We start from the raw sequence: 19,465 nt of genomic DNA on the forward strand, positions 1-19,465 counted from the left end.
CTACTCTGAATACATACCGGCTATGTGGGTGTTCGTATTTTATTTGAAAACGTATTCAAATTCGTTGTAGTCCCTTAGCGGCGGAGGAATACACGGGGCTTTTCAGTGACATGACATCAGACAGCTGGAATGCTGAGCGGTGAAAATGCCAGAAATGGGACAGCTGTCACGAACTTGTTTGTTTACCTTTTGCATCGACTCGCAGTTCACCCAGTGACTTTAATCACACACGATGCTGTCCAAAGTTGTATTGGTTTGCTAAATTTCCCAAGACGCGATCATTAACTCTACGGGTTATAAGAGCGTTTTAACACAGAGATAAAAACTTACAAAACTCAAGAAGAAACAATTTATTGAAAACAGAAGACACTTTCTGGTGAAGCTCATAAAAGCTACATATCAAAAGCATAAAAATGCAAACATAACAAACGTATAGCCTGTTGCATTTTATTAATACATAGTTAAAACAAGTGCCTATGCTACAGCTGCACAGGGCTTATGTATGAGTGGGAAATGCAAATAAACTAATAGGGCTTTTTCTGGCAGATACCATTTTTAAGTTTTCACATAAGTTTTTTTTTATGTGAAACTATTTCACACATCTAGGCTTCAAGAATCTGCATCTTATTTTTTTTAAATAACACTGATAATATCTTAACTACAGTTATGGTCAAGTACAACCCCGGCTTAAAGATGTCTCAAAACATTTTCATTGAACTTTAACAGAAAACAATTCATTAAAAAGATTAAAACACAAATGAAACACCTTCTTAATGTGCCTTGTAAGACATAACCAGTGCTAAATGACTTTCACAAATCTTCAAGAATACCCACTTTGTTAGTTCAGTCTGAAACAACATCATCTGAGAACCGCATATAAAAACGACATTCAATCCCCGAGTACAGCACAGCTCAGAAGTCATCATCACTGACATCTTCATGTTGGTTTGCGTTTGTCTCTTCAGCAGATGCTACGTTTTCAGAGTCTGTTCCGCTAGACATATGCAACGACTCTGACAAAATGTTTTCCAGATCCTCTGCCTCCTTAGACGGCTCATCACTTTGGTTTACATCACTGCTCATAGTGATGTGCTCATAGTTTTCATTCTGGACATTCGTTTCAGTAATATCTGTCTGAAGAAAGTCCCCTTGACTGTCTTGACTACTGTCTATAAGATCACCACCACACAACGTTAAGCCAACACCTTCTTCATCATTGTCTTTCTTCTCATCCTCTGCCCTTGTTTTGGTTGAAGAAGCAGTTCTTACAGGAAAGCATGGGCGTGTAGAAACCCATGAAAGATCGTCATAATCTGACAAATCAGGATGATTAATTTGTAAGGGATGAGGTATGACGTCATCGTCTTCTTTAGTCTCTACTGGCTTAGGCCCAAATTCAAAATTCGAAAATACAGAATCAAGTAAAGCTTTCCCGTGTTTCAGAGGGTCTTTAGTTGAGGTGAATATGTCGGAGGGTTCCTCAAATTCATTACGCAACACTTCCAGAAGCTGGCGCATTTTACCCTAAAAAAATAAGCATAGTAGGATCTTCTTAAGCAGTAAACAATACTTATTTAACATTTTTGGTATATTATTTAGGCTATACAGTTACCTCATCAAGCCGATGTAGATTCATTTCAATATGTCGATTCATCATCCGATCGAGCATCCTTTCAAAAACATAGATGTATTGAACTCTACATATTCTATCAAAGCGATAGATTTTCAATTTAACATTCACCAATCACTTCTATATCCACCCATCCACCATCCAGGTAGATGGATGGCAGATGGGATGGATGAAAAATTCATCCCATATTCATACATGGTTTTCAAAACTTTTTTTTTTCAAAGAAGAAAAAGTTTGTGCATTTGCTTTCAGTCCTTTTTACTGTAACACCCCAAAATGAAGTCGAGCTCAACCATGTTGCCATGTTCAAGTTTTCTTGGAAGTCAGAACGCTTTAGTTGAGAGTGTAAGTTTAAAAAAGAGGGCTGTGCTTTGGTGCTAAACACTGTTAGCAATAACAACCAAAAACAACATATTTCTCTCAGTGACATGACACTTTGAAAGCTTTTAAACGCAAAAGAAGTATCTTTCCAATGGTTAAATGGGCAACATTAAACTTGGAGAGAGAGAGATTTTGGAAAATTCAACTTCCCATAACAAAGAGAATTACATAATCTCAATACAAATCCGGCCCTTCTGGTAGAGGCAGGGCATCAAGAAAACCAAGACAAACATCAAAAGGTTCTGTGATAATTATGTGGAGTGGTTTAAAGAAAGTTTAGGTTTTAAGAAGATTTCCCAAACCTTTGGCGCCTCACAGAGAACTTTTCAATTCATCAACAGGAAATGGAAAGATTATGGCACAGCTGCAAACCACAAAAACCTTGCCATTTCTAATGACAGGCCAGGCTGGGCGAACATTAAACAGAGAAGTAGCCAAGAGGGTCACAGTAACTATGGAGGAGATCCAGAGATCCAAGGCTTGGGTAGAGGAATCCATTGACAGGACAGTTATTATTAATGCATTTCCCAAATCTGACATTTATGGATGAGCAGCAATGAGAAAGTCATTATTTTAATAGACCGTTTGCAGCTTGTCACAAGCCATGTAGGGAAGAAGATGCTCCAGTCAGATGGAACCAAAACGGAACTTTTTGCCCAACATGTAAAACACTACGTCTCGATGTCATCACCCTAAAAGCAACATGACCACATTAAAAACAGGACTTGGCCCTAAATGTACATTTGGAGATAAAATAGGAGCAGCTCAGATCAAATAATTCCCATGTATTAACACAGTTCAGTCATATACCTAAAGTTAAAATCTTTAACAGGTCTTGAAAATTGTGTTTACATATGTTCTTTATTCCATCTAGTTAAGGTACTAAATGCAGTCCCCATCTATTGCTGCAGCTCTAATTGCAGTGATAGATGGTTCATCACAGTATTAACTCAATGGGGCTGAATATAAATGCATGCCATGCTTTTCTAATCTCTATTAGAACAAATTTTGAAAACCATGCGTCCCTTTCCTTCCACTTCACAATTCTTCTCCCTTTTGTGTTTATTTTGTGAGTTATGTCCATCATATACAACTCCAATGAAATATTTAGTGACTGTAATGGGACAAAATCTAATAAAGGTCGTCAAGAGTAATAAATATGTTTTCAAGGGAATACATGTTTGCAGCAAAGAAAATTAAAAAGAAACCTGTCAGAGATGTGGCTCCTGGACAGGATATCCTCAGTCACAGAAGAAATGAATTCAAGGTACAGCAATTCTTCTTCTCTGTTGCCAAACAAATAGAAACATTTTAATTAAAGGTGTTGATTTTCTTTACAGTTTGTAGTTTGTTAAAGTATTATTATCTGGCCACACGTGTAAATTGTGTGTAAATATTTTTTATTGTCTGAACCTCGTCTGTTTGGATACCAAGGGGAACTTACTCTGCCAAAATAAGGCTTCTAATAGGGGACTTCCCAACTTTTGGAGAGAACCTACACAGGTAGGACACAAGCATACTTGAACTTTTTTTCAACTTATCTAGATAACATCTAAAACAAAAGCTACATGTCTAACCTACTGCATTGTTTCACCTGGATGAGGAGTCAAAGAAAGAATTGTCCCTGCTTTTCGTTTTATTCTCGTGTCGTAATGGTGATAAGTATGAGCCGGTGACCTCATCTTCAGACCATTCGTGCTCTGTGGAATATTCCTGTAAAACAAGACAGAACAGGAAATGAAAACAAGCAAAACTTTGTGTCACTATAACTCATGTCTGTTGTGGAAAGTATTCATCCTAACGGTTTCTGCTTTGTTTTTCTCTGATATTTCACCACAAGCCTAACGCAGCCAGTACACATTTTGCATGACCCACTCACAAGAGGGTGATAAAGGAAAAAAAAAACAACACACACATTAAGAACAGAATCATTAGCAATAGCATTGGTTCATGAATTCATTTTCGAGAAATCATAAAATATACTTTATGTACGTCTCATAAGAAAAAGGATTTTTAAAAAGATTTCATAGCTCTTAGATACAAATAGACAAAGACATCCTGCAACTTTTACATCTGTCTCTGGTCCATCGGACCGGAATCAAATGATTCAGGTCATTAGCAGGATTCTGAAGAACCTGATCTTATGCTAAAGGCTATGTCATCCATTTGATGCAGGAGTGTAGGTAGGTGTAGGTGGACCAGAGAGCCACCTACACTTTGCGGGGAACTGACCCTCAAGGACAAATTTCTCTTCAAGATCAGACATTTAAACTTACCCTCAATGGCCCATCAGGTTTTTCAGTGTATTCCTTGTGGTCTGAGCTGCATAAAAAGAGAAAACAGTTATACAGATGGTAAAATAAGAAATTACATTTCTAGAAAAACTGTATAAATACCCAATTAGCCTTTTTCATATTTTATACAACTTTAATATATTTGATATTTTTTTGTGCTAACACAATGAGAGGCATAATTGAGAAGTTCACAATATGTTTTACCCATTATTTTTTATTTAAGATCACAGCCACTGCCTGATTGCTTGGAGTTTTTCTGAACATCAGTTTTCAAACGATTTCAGATTGTGAGTTGGATTTAGATCTAATTTTACATCTCCTTTGTCCTTATGATGTTGTTTATTGACAAAGGTTTTCCTAGAAACCTTAAAGATCTTCAGAAACCAGCTATGTTTATTAAATTACACACACACAGACAAGTAACAATTAGATGACTTCCTAAGGCAATTGCATGCACAGGATTGAATTTAGGGGTGAAAAGGTACAGCATGCATGTCACACTTGTCAGATTATTTTTATTGCGTTTTTTTAACACTATGTATAATTTTTCTCCCACTTCATAATTATGCACAATGTGGAGTTAGTCTATTGCAATAAAACCTACAAAAACACATTAAAGTTTGTGGTCTTAATGTTACAAAATTTTTAAAAGTTTAATAATTTTGCAAAGTACTGTATTTAAGTCACTATTAGGTTACTTAAGAAATTATTTTCTTCATTTAAAGTACCTTTTACCAACTGTCTCGCCACCTAACAGTTCTGAGCTGCTGTCATCCTGAGAGGATTTAATCTGTGGCCCTCTGTAGTAGCGATATCTTGACAGATATGAACTCTTATCTGACTTCAGGGTCTTGGGAATGAATGGTTTCTCTTGAGTAAAGTGCTGGGAATGTTTTTCGAGCAAGTCTCCACTGTACGTCTTCTTCACAGGGTCCTGGAAGGTCTTGTAGCAACCCTGATCTCCTGAAGCTGCCAGCGAACACGTAGACTGCTTTCTTTGAAAAGTTGCGTCAGGGCTTCGGTATCTTCTCTCTGATGACGGGCGGGCATAATGGGAATTGACTGAACAAGATGGGTAAACAATGTCCTTGGCATTGAAGGAGCTGTTTAATCTTGGGGTGGAGGCGACGACGGAGCTCCTTGAGAAGCGGTAGGGGTTCTCATCGTACTGCTCAGATAAATGAAAGATGCATTTTATCAAGGGTTGAGGAAGGAAGCAAGTTTAAAGTCATACAATATTGTATTGCAAAGCACCAACGACCAAACGAACGGAGTAAAACGTAATCTCATACATGCGCCGAGAAGCAGGAAGTTCTGCTATTCCTATGTGAAGAAGAGAAAGCTGAAGAAGGACGCTCATCTTTCCTCTGCTGTTGCTTTCTGATCTGATCATTGTCTGTAAACAAGTGTGATGACCATTAAAAAAACCTCAACACAAACTAATATGGACCTCTCACAATCATCAATGGACCATTATAAACGTAAAACAAAGTTGTAATCATGTTTTAGTTATTGTTTGGAATAACTTTAATCAATCCAAAGACAGGAGAAGAAAAGTTTGTGTATGTATGAATCAATCAAGAAGGACACTGTCCTAAACGTCATGTAGATGTCAAATTAGTTTTGTAAGAATAACACTGGCAGCCCTGTATGCTTTCATGTTTTTCTCTCCAAAATTAATGTCACGTTTTTGATTAAGTATGGAAAATTATAGTTTTACAGATTATTTTGGCCCAGTTTGAATAACCTCAATACCCAAAGAAGCTAAACTGCTAAAGGATTATACTGATTCTTTTGTGGGTCAATTTTGTTTACTGAATAATAATAATAATAATAATAATAATAATAATAATAATAATAATAATAATAATAATAATAATAATAATAATAATAATAATAAAAACAATATAACTTGTGATCAGGTTTTTAAAAAAAATAGAAACAGTTTAATACTTGGGTACTTACACTTCACACTTTGCATCAAGCTTTTGGGTGCAGAGGTATCAATAGTAGCTGCAAAAGAAAGACAAAACCATAATTATTACAGTGAAACCTAATTATCTTATTATTAAAGATGCTAAGATCTGTTTATGTAATGAGTGGTAAAAAGAAAGCACACCCTAGGGCTTTACCTAATACATAGATCAGTTGTTCTTTATCGGGTTCTACAAGAGTAAAATGTAACTTCAAAAGATGAGACAGAATCCTAAATGGCATTAGGAAAAGACGAGGAAAGATTAAAGTAAAAAGGTGTCCTAAACAGCCTATTGAACTATCTTAACCAACAGTAAATGTATTTTTTTTCTATTTGTCTTCATAAATCTCTAACATCATGTGAAAGAGCTCTGACCAACTCAGATCATTCACGTTTGCACAGCTCTTTAAAAGTGCTTCTTCACCCCTGTATTTCTATGCTGTGGTCAGGACTTGATTGTCTTCTTTTGAAACCATGCGCTTGTAGTTTGCCACTGTTGGGGGATCAGTATCTTGTTTCATGACCCAGTTAGTACCAAGCACCAGTTGTCACACCAATGGCCTCACATTCACAGGTAAGGCCAGGGTAGACGGAGTACAAGCAGTTACAGTGGCTGCAAACTCAGGTCAAATCATCATAACTTCACCACCATGCTTTTCCTGATATACTGTGTTATGTTTTGTTTTGTTTGCCAACTTTGGTGTGATGTATTATGAGTAATCATCTCTAAATATTTCCAGAGGTCCCATGGTTTTTAAATCATTCTGCCACGTGGAGGTGGTTATACTAGGTCATGATCAAGTAATCAAGTGCATTAGCAGTCTGCTACTTCACCTACTTTGTTTTTTTTTTATTGGACATATATCTGAAATGTAGCTCACCTTTAGCTGAGTAAATCTTTTTGTAATGGGACAACATGTGATCTTTAATGATGGACTGAGCCGCTTTGCTGGAGGACTGAGGACAGAAAGCTAAAACAACAAAAAACAAAACAGGAAAAGATTGTAATAAATATAAATGGTTCCTACACATTTATCTTGTAAAATGTCATTCTTCTATGGGTTACATTTTCAGGATTTCCAATTTGTTTGAACCAATTTGTAAAGTTGAAAATGAATCTAAATCACATATTTCTAGGTAGCCAGGATTCAAACGTGAACAACATGACAAGGAAAAAAGGAATGGACATACTAGTAACTTCTTATCCAGACCTATAAAAATAATTAAAATCAGATTCCAGGAAGATAAATTCTAAAACTTATCTATAGATAATCGCTGCTCCTCAGCGGCTTTACTTACGGATGTTTTTTATTTTCTGCCTTCTCACTCCAGAGCTGCACTCTAGTCCAGATGATACACTCCCTTAAACATACGCAGATGTTAAACTGGACAGCTTCATACAGTAAAAATGACCAGATTGTGCATAGTAGGCACATGTAAATATTTTTATGCTTTTTGCATGATGACAAGATAAAGGAGGAAATCAATCATTTCTATATATACCAGAAAAGAAGAATCTAATTATAATAATTTTATTATCTTCATGGGTATTTATGAGCAGATAATGTAAACATTTATTAACTATATGCAAATAATATCAAAACGTAAGTTAAGGAAAATTCTATGTACTTAAAACTATTTTAAAAAAAACTATTTATGTATTTCAATATATCCAGCAAGTAATTCGACACATAGTTTTGAAGTTAATTGAAACACTGCATCAGAAATAAGACGTACTCGTCCTCTTTTGGTAAATAATATGTCCATGGCAGTACCAATAAAATTATTTCAGTTTGTTTTTTCTAAAGTCTTCAGAATAATTACTTGAGGAGCCTAAAATGCTAAGCAGAGCTAGCCAATGCTAATTATTTCACACCTGTCCTCGACTCCATTGAAATGTTAAGTTCAAGGTATCCCATTTTCTTCCGATATATTCAAAAGGAATGGCGGCCGGGGTCGGGTACATCCAGAAGCCTCAGGTTGATCAAATGCGAACATGTTTACGGGGCAAAATTAGGTAGTAACTAACTAGCTTCAACAAACACTGAGCGAAGCTTTACTGTCGCCATGCTGGTTGCTAAGATGGGCTACGTAATTACGTAAGTACACGTAAGAGGGGGGTGAATGGGATGAACCAAGCGGGAGGCATCAACGTTACCACGGATCCAAATGATTCTGTTCAAACTCCGTGTTTTTATGCCTTATTTACCAAAGATATGAGTTAGCCTTTAATTATTGATTCAGTCGCATATAGAATTTAATAAATAAATTAGCATGGTAAAAAGTTAATCTAAACGTCTTAGTTAAGATTAGAGGTCCTTTGTGAAGCAATTTAAAATGTAAGAACAGCGCCATCTGAGGTCACATTCTTCAAGGATAACAAAATTTGCGGTTTTGTTTAAGCAGCAGGTGGCGACAGAGAGCAAGATCCAGTTTATACAGTTGAAGAAGACACGTTAGCGAAACTAAAGACACGCACACGTGATTCGCGCTAACTGGAGAGCAAGATGGCGGTGGCTGTGCGGAGCTTGCAGGACCAGCTCGAAAAAGCCAAAGAAAGCTTGAAAAATGTGGACGATAATATTCGTAAACTGACCGGGCGGGACCCTAATGAATCACGGTAAGCGAATAATAAACGCAGTGAACAGTTTTATTCGGTAAACGTTTGTTATTGAGGCTATTAACCTTCCTTGAATGTTTGCTAACGTAGTTAGCAGGAGGTGGTCAGCCTGCAGGCACACACCATATCCCCGTTGTTTTGACGTGCCTATTTAAACTGTTCTGTTAATTATATTTTTAAAGTAAAAAAATCCGTTTACCCTGTAAGTTTTTATTGTCTTAAATCTACAAGAGCGGAGTTGTTGGTCGGCAGTAGCCGATCGTCAGAATGTCACCTCCTTTTTTTATAACGCAAATCTGCTCTACTTCTGGTGTAGGGCCGAAGCAGCTTTCAAGATAATGAATATTTCCCTTTAGCTGGTGCTAGTTTGCAGACAAAATAGTTTGTTGACTATATTTTTATTTCTATGTTTACAGACCGGGTCAGCTGCGTCGGCTCAGTGGCCCCATGGTAGGCCTGGGAGGAGGTAGAGGAAGAGGAATAAATATCCTCAGGTAATAACGGAGGGGAGGGGACGGGTCACCATTTAAAAATATTAAAGTGGCAGACGGGGTAGAAACAAGACATTTTAAATTAAACTTGCCTCATCCATACAGCCCAACTATGAAAGAAAAAAAGAAAAGTTTAAATAAAAACGAATGAATGAGTACAAATGTGCTTCTTGTTTTTATGAGTGAACGGAGGATTAGTACAAAAAGAGCAATAGATTATGAAAACTTGTAGGTAGGTTTGTTGGCGACAATTACAAACTAGTTGTATGTCAGATCAAACTATGTAATCTGAAAGTGCGTTAAACTTTAAAATAAAAAAACCCATTGTCTCGTGTATGTAGGTTTAAAAAAAATTATGCATTACAACATGAGTAAAATTATGACCCAAAATCACTTCTTTTCTAAGCTGTTCCTTATGTTATTGGTAAACTTATGTTATTGGTACAAAATGTTAACAATCTTTGAATAATCTGTCCTACAATGATGAGAGTAAATTTAAGTTAATTTTACTTGAAACACTTTATTTAACTCGTAGGTCACTCTGACACCATAGAGGGATAATTCAGCAATTACAAACATGACAAAGGATACCACACTGAAACAAAGACATTTAGCTAATTAAACCCAGTAGATTTTGAGGGAATGGCAAAGCCAACCCTATTATTAATGAGTTAATTTTCTTTCTTATTTATTTATTTTTAGTTTACCATCTGACTTAAAACAATTAATCCACTCCAGTGGTCAAAACATTAGTGTAAGAAGTATATAACTCATTTAGCACATTGCTCACCCTCTATATGTATTTTGATATTTCTGTTGCTCATTAAACAGTGTTTCTGAAGATGAACGTAATCACCCAAACTCTCAAAATACTGTTCTAAGTGGGTTGAAACATTTACACATGGAAGGGTGACCATAAAGAATAAACCTTTAGTCATTTTCTATTGATGAAAAATGTTTGTAGAATACCACAACAGTAGTGGTTATTTAAAAACGCATACGTTCCTGTTTGTTGTTCCTAATACTTTGCATTTTCCAGACGCAGTCTCTCAGATATGGGAAGCGGCGGAACCCCTGCCAAGCAAAGGGACATCGAAGGAGCTCTGCTGAGGTGAGAACTGCGTCGCTTAATGTATTTCCAGCTGAGCTCATCCCCACACACGGTGTTAGGAAAGGAGCTGGGATCCCCACATGGTCTATAAAAGCATAGAATTTAATTCAAGCTATCTAAAAGTTATCAACATTTTTTAAAATAAATTTGACTCCAAGTTTGTCCATTTGTTTATGCTTGCATCAACATAGTTTATTTGCCCATTATGTTCACCTATCCCTCTTATTCAAGCTAGATATTTTACTCTGCCCTTTTTTGCTGGAGATTCTATTTTTATAAACTGACCATTGCATTCATGGCAAATATTTTTTATAAATACCCCAAAAGTGAGCTCATAATGAACTGAAACTTTACTGGTTTAAACCTTAAAAGTCGCTTCTGAAAAGAAGCGACTGAAAAGATGGTAAGAATCTTTTTTTGCTGAGCTATTTATCTAAATAGAGATCAAAAGCTCTCTGAAGTAGTTTGACCTGTCCTCTTGCTAATGGTTGTTTAGTTTGTAAACACAAGTATGTGATGTCAAGGTTTGCTTGGAAGTCTATGATCTTTTTGTTCTCAAACTCCTTTTTGTTTTTACTCACATACATGTAATGTAAATTTTTTATAAATCTGACCTTTTTAGGAACTTTTTATACACTGTCGGTTGTGACTGAACCGACTATTGGTTTGTAAAAAGTTCCAGGGTTGTTTTTCTAATTAATGGTAGATTTCAACTGCTGTGATGATGATTTTTGCATCACCCTTTCTTCATGCATTCTATTGTCTTAGACACAACTTCATTTATGGACATGTGCAGCTTTTTGTTGTTTGTTTTTGTGTGAATCCTGGCTGCAGATCTGTTTAGCTGCATTTGTTTATTTTTGTGCAGGCTGGCAGGTGATCAGAGGGCCAGGAGAGACGTGCGTCATGACAGTGACGCCGAGGACGATGACGATGTCAAAAAAGTAAAATGCAACATTTGCTGAGCTTTATTATAACTTTATTGGATAAATGCCTCTCTACTGTCTTTATTCCTTTTTTTAAAGGCTTATATATTGTTTTTTGTTTTTTCTTCTTCTCCCTAATCATTAGCCGGCGTTACAGTCGTCTGTAGTAGCTACCTCCAAGGAGAGAACACGCCGAGACCTCATTCAGGATCAAACCATGGATGAAAAGGGGAAACAGAGGTAAGCCACCACAAGCATAACATATAATCAAATATTTATACAAAAACTGAAAATTTATCGTTTTGATCTAAATGTCAGGAATCGGCGCATGTTTGGCCTGCTGATGGGGACACTGCAGAAATTCAAGCAAGAATCGAACGTCTCATCTGAGAAGGTGAGCAACTATTATTATTATGTTTGTTTTAGATCAAATAAACTATTGTCGAGCTGCGAGTCTAGTATGATAATATGCACACCCAGCAGGTATAGAACTGGATGATTCCTGTTGCATTAGTCGTTCCTTTCCTGGTAACTCCTTACCAATTGTTTTTCATTTCAGCTAAAGCGACGTTCAGAGATAGAGCAGAAGCTCGAGGTTCAAGCTGAGGCTGAGAGGAAAAAAGTGGAGAATGAAAAGCGAGAACTGTTCGAGGAGAGAAAAGCCAAGCAGACAGAGCTGAGACTGCTGGAACAGAAAGTAGAATTAGCTCAGCTGGTAAGAAAATGTGATCACAGTTTTATTGATACAGATGTACCTGTATAAAAACCTTAACATGCAGTAATTACTACTTTATAACTGTGCATTTTGCCTCCAACTACAGCAAGAGGAGTGGAACTGCCACAACAATCACCTGGTGAAATACATTCGCACCAAAACCAAGCCTCATATCTTCTACCGGCCTGGAAAAATGTGCTCCGCAACTCAGAAACTCCTCGAAGAATCCACCAAGAAACTCAATGGTTAGTGTGCGACTTTTTAAATTGTTTTTATGTGGACAGTGGCGTTACAGCTAATGGGACAGTTTGCAGTCTGGCTTAGAGCATTTTGTTTTCCTGGGTTTCTTGAAAAATATCTCTAACGGCATGTTGTATAAGAACACAGTCTTTGGTGGCCACTGATGCCGTGTAATAATTAAGATGTGATTAGGGATTAGTTTGTTTTTTCACACTCCTGAGAGCAGTGTTGGAGAGTCTGTTTATAAAAACAATCTCCAACAAAAAAGGGAGGGGTAAAGTATCTAGCTCGAATGAGGGATAAGTGGGCTGATTAACACTGATGGGTTCATCAGCCCACTAATTAACAGCACATCAGTGGGCTGTTAATTCCCACTGATATTCACTGTTTGATTGACGTCAAATGTGATTTATCCAACCACTTTGATTCTTAAACCTTAGCCATCTTAGATTTTTCCAAAATAAAAGTAAAATTTACAGTTTCGTGATATTTAAACTTTATTCATAAGGTGTGGCGGCTTTTATTTTGCCGTGGCGGTACAGGAAACCCTAAGGTTAACAAGTTGTTGCTCTTTTGCTCTGTGGTGGCGATAAATACTTATAACAATTCAGAAAGCCCAAGTTTGTTCTTTAAATAGCGCTGACTATTAAAATTTCGTCTCTGCGCAGCTGTGTTTGAGGAAAGGCGTGAGGCATTTGCCGAACATTTGAGCAAGATGGAGTCGCGTCCCCGGCGACAGCCGAACCGCGACCAGGATGGCAGCTCAGCCTCAAGGATGGACCGCCCGGCGGAGGGTAAGCCAGCAGGTCAGGTAGAGAAGCGGAGAGGTAAAAGGGGGGAGTCCAGGAGGGAGGAAGACGAGGATGAGGATGAGGACGACGAGGAGGAAAGGGAGAAGGAGAGTGACAGGAAGGAGGCGGGAGGGGGCGATGGTGAGGAGGGAGAGAAAGAGGGGTTGGTTAAAATAGAAGAGGTGGAGGAGGAAGTGATGGAGGTGAGAGAGAAGGGAAGCAAGGAGGATGCAGGAGAGGAGCAGGAGAAGAGTGAGAAGGCAGCAAGTCCAGAGTCAGAGGAGATGGAGGTAGAGAAGGAAGACAAGGGTAAGGAGGACGAGGTAGAAACAGACAGGAAGCAGGAGTCCACAGAAATACAAGAAGAAAAGACTCCAGATGTTCAGAGCTGTGAAGCAGCTGTAAGCAGCGTAGAGGTCCCAGACTCCAGCGAAGAGCCCCCACAGAGCCTCGTTGCTGGAGAACCGGCAGCACGATCACCCGGGACGGAGACCGCCTCTCCAAGCCAAGAACCCCAAACGGCCTCCGCTGCCCCTACTCAGGATCCAACCAGTCCCGCACAGGACAGCATGGCTCCAGAGTCCAGCGTCCAGGACTCCACAGTGGAAAACCAGACAGAGGAGAGAAAATCACAGGAGGACGAGGGCCCACAAAAGTTGCCTGATTCTAAGGAGGTTGATGCCCCTGCAAAGGAGGGAGGGGAGGAAAAAGGCAGAGGGCGAAAGAAGGGGAAAGACGCGAAGAAACGTCGCAGTCGTAGCAACAGCTCCTCCTCTTCCTCATCCGGATCCTCCTCCAGTGGTAGTTCCTCCTCATCCTCCGGATCCAGCCGATCCTCGTCATCGTCTTCGTCCTCCTCGTCCTCGACGTCCAGCAGCCGCAGCCGAGACGGCGGCAAGCGAAAGAGGAGGCCGTCCGACAGAGGCAGGGACAAGAAGAAGGAGGAGAAAAGTCGACAGAAGTCAGGAGGGAGAGACTCGGCGGAGAGGAGGAAGAGAAGGAGCGAGGAAAAGAAGGGCAGGCCGTCCCGGAGCGATAGGGAGCATAAAGATAGAGGAGACAGGAAGGACAAGAGACGCTGATGTGATCTTCTGTATAACCAGAACGGTGAATAAATCTTCAGCTGTTTTCTTTGACGTGATGGCGGTTTTTAAACACATTTGTCCTTTTAAAATCACCAGTTTCTTTTCTTGACAGAAATGTTTTAAAAATAAGTGGATTTCTTACAGTCCAGATAATTTGTCAGTAGCCAGTTTAAAATTTGTGGAAAACTGCTTATTTCTGTTCATCCTTTCCCTCCGGTTGAGTGCTGTTGTCACTGCAAGTCTGGGAACGATTCAAAGAGAAATTGTTCCTCCTGCGTCCTTTTAATTCTAGTCTGATATTCTAGCATTAAGATGGGCTCTGTGGGGCTGAAATGAGCTGAATGTCTTCATGTGGATAAAACCAAGGCTGGGTAGAAACAACCAGTAAGATCCAGTTTGTTCTATAAAGGTAATTTAGACCGGGCTGTTAATTCCCATTGATATTCACTGTTTGATTGACGTCAAATGTGATTTATCCAACTACTTTGATTCTTAAACCTTTTTGTTTTGTTTTTCTACTACAAGATCTGCTTAAAATAAAGCTGAGGTAAAAGCAGGGAAATGCTGGTTTGTTTTTATTCTGGGTGTGTTTCTACATTACTTTTGAATATTAATCAGGCTGAAACAACAATTTACACTCTTGTCCCCTGAACATTTTCACATTTTGTTACAACCTAAAATTTAAAACAGTGTGTATTTTTGAAGAGGAGTTAATTTGATAATTGGTTTCAAGGGTCTCTACAAATAAAAGTCCGGAAAGTTGTGGCGTACATTTACACTGCTCAAAAAAATAAAGGGAACACTGAAACAACACAATATAACTCCAAGTAAATCAAACTTCTGTGAAATCAAACTGTCCACTTAGGAAGCAACACTGATTAACAATCAATTTCCCCTGCTGTTGTGCAAATTGAATAGACAACAGATGGAAATTATTGGCAATTAGCAAGACACACTCAATAAAGGAGTGGTTCTGCAGGTGGGGACCACAGACCACTTCTCAGTACCTATGCTGTCTGATGTTTTGGTCAGTTTTGAATGTTGGTGGTGCTTTCACACTCGTGGTAGCATGAGACGGACTCTACAACCCACACAAGTGGCTCAGGTAGTGCAGCTCATTCAGGATGGCACATCAATGCGAGCTGTGGCAAGAAGGTTTGCTGTATCTGTCAGCAAACCTTCCAGAGGCTGGAGGTGCTACCAGGAGACAGGCCAGTACACCAGGAGACGTGGAGGAGGCCGTAGGAGGGCAACAACCCAGCAGCAGGAGCGCTGCCAGAGCCCTGCAAAATGACTTCCAGCAGGCCACAAATGTGCATGTGTCTGCACAAACGGTTAGAAACCGACTCCATGAGGATGGTATGAGGGCCCGACGTCCACAGATGGGGGTTGTCCCCACAGCCCAACACCGTGCAGGACGCTTGGCATTTGCCAGAGAACACCAGGATTGGTAAATTTGCCACTGGCGCTTTGTGCTCTTCACAGATGAAAGCAGGTTCACACTGAGCACATGTGACAGAGTCTGGAGATGCCGTGGAGAGCGGTCTGCTGCATGCAACATCCTTCAGCATGACCGGTTTGGCAGTGGGTCAGTAATGGTGTGGGGTGGCATTTCTTTGGAGGGCTGCACAGCCCACCATGTGCTCACCAGAGGTAGCCTGACTGCCATTAGGTACCGAGATGAGATCCTCAGACCCCTTGTGAGACCATATGCTGGTGCGATTGGCCCTGGGTTCCTCCTAATGCAGGACAATGCTAGACCTCATGTGGCTGGAGTGTGTCAGCAGTTCCTGCAAGATGAAGGCATTGAAGCTATGGACTGGCCCGCCCGTTCCCCAGACCTGAATCCGATTGAGCACATCTGGGACATCATGTCTCGCTCCATCCACCAACGTCACGTTGCACCACAGACTGTCCAGGAGTTGGCGGATGCTTTAGTCCAGGTCTGGGAGATCCCTCAGGAGACCATCCGCCACCTCATCAGGAGCATGCCCAGGCGTTGTAGGGAGGTCATACAGGCACGTGGAGGCCACACACAATACTGAGCCTCATTTTGACTTGTTTTAAGGACATTACATTAAAGTTGGATCAGCCTGTAGTGTGTTTTTTCACTTTAATTTTGTGTGTGGCTCCAAATCCAGGCCTCCATTGGTTAATATTGATTTCCATTGACGATTTTTGTGTGAATTTTGTTGTCAGCGCATTCAACTTTGTACAGAACAAAGTATTCAATGAGAATATTTAATTCATTCAGATCTAGGATGTGTTATTTGAGTGTTCCCTTTATTTTTTTGAGCAGTGTATATTTAGCGTCGTCGTGCTTTGAAGCCGTTTTCTCCTAAGCGGAGTTTCCTTTGTGTGAACCTACCAGAGTGGCTCTGACTCGTCACTCCAAAGGACAGAGTAAACTTTGCAACCCTTTCAGTGGTGCAGCAGCATTGAAGGTGATTCTGTGCTTCCCAGACCTTGTAATTTGTAAATGATCCTGGCTGATGTTCACACAAGACATTTTCCTATAAACCATTTATTTGATGCACACAAAAAATATTTTACATAATTTTTCACTGGATAACCTCTTCAGTTGCAAAAACCTGGTCATGTAAACAGATTTAATAAAAAAAAATCAGTAAAGCCCTTTTGGGGTTGCTCTTGGCTTTCCTGTCGATGCTCTGGTGGGATGTCGTGTGAAAATGCTCATCCATGTGCTGCCTTGAGAACAAAATATGTCCCAATGTGCTGATGTCAGTCAGTTTACAGTTCAGCTTCCCGTTCACTCCGGCTGGTCTGCAAGATCAACCTGTTCAAAATATCTGCAGATGAAAAAAGAGAGAGCTCATTTTACAATTTGTCATTGTAAAACTGTTTGAAATCACAAACATTTCATTGTAGGTATTTTTGAAGTCACCTCGCAACAAGACAGATGAGCAGGTTGAGAGCAGGCAAGTTCTCATCCTCCTGACTATTCTGTTAAAACAAGCAATGAGAAGGTTGAAGATTTCAACAAAATTACAGACATTAGGGGAAAAAAGTCAGATAAATAAGGCCGTGACTAGCTAGGAAGCCTACCATTGTGCTACGGAGCTGGGCACATCTCCTGGCCAGCTGCCGGATGGAGGAGTGGGCTTCAGGCAGCAGCGGCTTCTCCAAGCAGACCAGAAGAGCATACAACCAACGACCCTGTTTAAGAGTTAAGAAGCAGACGCTGGGCTGTAAGTCTTGAACATTTTGAAAAAAATTTGCCAGTCGGCCTGGTCAGAACTGGATATTACAGTGTAATGTCACATGGCCCCTATTTTCCTGCTTTGGAACCTTGGAGTAAATAAATAGCCAAACTCACCAGCTGTGGAACAAATTCTCTCCCTTCAAACCAGCTGATAAGGATGTCCAGTAGCATCAGCACCATGGACTGCAGAGACACAGAGCCTGGAAATGAAACTAAATAGAGTTAAACTGTCAGAATCTGTGACGAGCGCTGAACTTACCTGATTGAATCTGCTGACAATGCTTAGCAGTGGAGGAAACCCCACCTGGAGGCAAACACATAATTATGTTTTGCTTCATCATTAAACGATGAAGCAGTTTTTCCCTGATGTTTGAGGTTATAATTTTTTTCTGTTGTGGAACCAAAATAATATTTTTTGCCAAACCTAAATTTTACTAAAACACTCCGAGTCTTGCAGATAATGTAGAAGTTTTACAACCTTGCTGTAGTCCAGTGCTGGCTCTTGATCTGCCTCTGTTAGTCCGGATGTTGAAGAACCCAGGTAAGTCTTCTCTCCTAAACAAAACCTCTTCCAGCCCTCTTCATCTGTCAACTTTGGCTGTGAAAAAACAAATATTTCAAGGCTTTTAAAGCTGATTCTGTGATCAACAACTCAAACACACGATGGTGTCTTAGCCTACAGGAGTTGTAAGACATCTTACCATCTGTACATTATCATCTAGAGTGTGATTACTCCAGTGTGTCCTGTTCTTAGTGATGCTCTGAACACAAAATGTGAAACAGAAGCATTATGCGTGAACTTCCATCTTTGACGATAAACCACTGATTTAAATGTGTTGATAGCCATTCATGATTAGGAATTATTAACAGTATGCAATGAAGAGTTGCTGCATACCTGCCTGACGTCTGAAAAGTTACTGACTTGGTGTTGCTGCCAACTGAGGCTGGGGCAGAAGCCTACAGGAGCAGCAAGGCACCCTGCTACCTACAACACATCACACACGTTACCTTAGGTCTTAAAATACTTTATAGAAGTGCTCATACCCTTTGAACTTTTCCATCTTTCATCATGTTAAAGGCATAGTCTTTAACATTGGAATTTTGTTTGATAGACAAAAACAAAGGAGTGCATCAATATGAAGAAAGGTAAGGTGAGGTAAAACTTGTGGAATACAGTGCAAAGAGAGGAATTACATTTGTCTTCATACTTTTCTTTGCTACAGGTATCATTCCTAATTAGAATGCATTATTAACATAATTAACCAATTCTTCAATAAATCTGAGCAGTACTGTGAACTCACAGAAGCATTGACTGTTTGCTTCTTTTTCAGTTTCTTTGGGTCGATTTGAGCAACCACCACATCAGGACACAGTGATGCCTCCAGCCTTAAAAACAAGGGCATAAACACGTGAAACACGGAGAGCAGCAGGTGCGTTGAGTTTGCAGGGAGAGGCTTGAAGTGTAAACAAAGGCCAGGGTAGACTGGAATAAAAGTGAACGGTTCTGAGCTAAACCTACTGGACCTGTCGCAGATATTCTTGGGGGTTCCTTGGCGGTCCACTGAGGTCCAGGTCCTCGGTTCCTTCTCCACAATCCACCGGCAACAGCCTCGGCATTAACTCTTCCACGTCCGACTTCATTTTCTAACAATCACTGACCAAAACAGCAGCTAAGGGCAAAACAGTGAGGCTTTAATTCGCATCGTTTCTTTGAATACTAGGCGCCATCTTGTTTGTTGAGACGAGGGATGATGAGGTCGTCATTGTGCGCGACACGTGTTACCGTGGTAACAAGCGCCTTTCCATCGCCTCGAAATTCAGTTTTTCTTTCTTTTTTGTGATTACTGCATTTATTGTTTAGTTTGCTTTAGTTCCATAAAGTTTTTTTTATCTGTACAAATAGAACAAATGCTGTATAAATAGAACAAATATAGTTGTTTTGTTTTACATAGCAGAACAAATGTAGGGAAAATTATAGTTAAA

The 19,465-nt window shown here is 39.6% G+C and overlaps 3 protein-coding genes across 6 annotated transcripts; 1 reads left to right on the top strand and 2 right to left on the bottom strand.

The window, feature by feature from the left end:
- Positions 1-335: 335 nt before the first annotated feature.
- Positions 336-8,372, bottom strand: spata7 (spermatogenesis associated 7). 4 transcript variants are annotated; one of them, XM_008399811.3, is made up of 12 exons: positions 8,157-8,361; positions 7,580-7,642; positions 7,162-7,251; positions 6,271-6,318; positions 5,598-5,701; positions 5,034-5,473; positions 4,288-4,333; positions 3,606-3,724; positions 3,456-3,506; positions 3,220-3,297; positions 1,613-1,670; positions 336-1,524 (listed from the first exon to the last, which is right to left on the bottom strand). In XM_008399811.3, exons 1-12 carry the CDS (start codon positions 8,197-8,199, stop codon positions 913-915), a joined length of 1,752 nt encoding a protein of 583 aa, XP_008398033.2. In that variant the 5' UTR covers positions 8,200-8,361; the 3' UTR covers positions 336-912. The 4 variants fall into 4 exon arrangements, with proteins under 4 accessions (XP_008398033.2, XP_008398034.2, XP_008398035.2 ...); XM_008399812.3 differs by lacking the exon at positions 7,580-7,642 and having other exon boundaries at positions 7,162-7,237; positions 8,157-8,372; XM_008399813.3 differs by lacking the exon at positions 3,456-3,506 and having other exon boundaries at positions 8,157-8,362.
- A 368-nt stretch (positions 8,373-8,740) lies between these two features.
- Positions 8,741-14,821, top strand: pnn (pinin, desmosome associated protein). Its single transcript, XM_008399816.3, has 9 exons — positions 8,741-8,900; positions 9,317-9,394; positions 10,431-10,502; positions 11,371-11,446; positions 11,574-11,668; positions 11,747-11,822; positions 11,988-12,143; positions 12,250-12,388; positions 13,052-14,821. Exons 1-9 carry the CDS (start codon positions 8,788-8,790, stop codon positions 14,254-14,256), a joined length of 2,010 nt encoding a protein of 669 aa, XP_008398038.1. The 5' UTR covers positions 8,741-8,787; the 3' UTR covers positions 14,257-14,821.
- Positions 14,822-16,767: 1,946 nt separating this feature from the next.
- On the bottom strand, positions 16,768-19,246 carry gemin2 (gem (nuclear organelle) associated protein 2). Its single transcript, XM_008399817.2, has 10 exons — positions 19,002-19,246; positions 18,784-18,868; positions 18,378-18,467; positions 18,184-18,243; positions 17,961-18,080; positions 17,742-17,786; positions 17,597-17,665; positions 17,326-17,436; positions 17,165-17,223; positions 16,768-17,069 (listed from the first exon to the last, which is right to left on the bottom strand). Exons 1-10 carry the CDS (start codon positions 19,121-19,123, stop codon positions 17,030-17,032), a joined length of 801 nt encoding a protein of 266 aa, XP_008398039.2. The 5' UTR covers positions 19,124-19,246; the 3' UTR covers positions 16,768-17,029.
- Between the last annotated feature and the right edge of the window lie 219 nt (positions 19,247-19,465).

The sequence above is a fragment of the Poecilia reticulata genome, chromosome 22, assembly GCF_904066995.2.
Source record: "Poecilia reticulata chromosome 22, P_reticulata-male-v2, whole genome shotgun sequence".
Lineage (NCBI taxonomy): Eukaryota > Metazoa > Chordata > Actinopteri > Cyprinodontiformes > Poeciliidae > Poecilia > Poecilia reticulata.

Excerpts from the sequence above, each read along its gene's own strand:
- spata7 (XM_008399811.3), bottom strand. The coding sequence starts at position 8,199 with ATGGGATACCTTGAACTTAACATTTCAATGGAGTCGAGGACAG. Across the intron at positions 7,252-7,579 it reads GCAGAAAATAAAAAACATCC|CTTTCTGTCCTCAGTCCTCC; the intron begins GTAAGTAAAGCC and ends TTGTTGTTTTAG. Across the intron at positions 1,525-1,612 it reads ATCTACATCGGCTTGATGAG|GGTAAAATGCGCCAGCTTCT; the intron begins GTAACTGTATAG and ends TTATTTTTTTAG.
- pnn (XM_008399816.3), top strand. The coding sequence starts at position 8,788 with ATGGCGGTGGCTGTGCGGAGCTTGCAGGACCAGCTCGAAAAAGCCAAA. Across the intron at positions 11,669-11,746 it reads GATGAAAAGGGGAAACAGAG|GAATCGGCGCATGTTTGGCC; the intron begins GTAAGCCACCAC and ends TCTAAATGTCAG. Across the intron at positions 12,144-12,249 it reads AAGTAGAATTAGCTCAGCTG|CAAGAGGAGTGGAACTGCCA; the intron begins GTAAGAAAATGT and ends CTCCAACTACAG.
- gemin2 (XM_008399817.2), bottom strand. The coding sequence starts at position 19,123 with ATGAAGTCGGACGTGGAAGAGTTAATGCCGAGGCTGTTGCCGGTGGAT. Across the intron at positions 18,244-18,377 it reads ACTTTTCAGACGTCAGGCAG|AGCATCACTAAGAACAGGAC; the intron begins GTATGCAGCAAC and ends TTTTGTGTTCAG. Across the intron at positions 17,666-17,741 it reads TTGTCAGCAGATTCAATCAG|TCCATGGTGCTGATGCTACT; the intron begins GTAAGTTCAGCG and ends GTGTCTCTGCAG.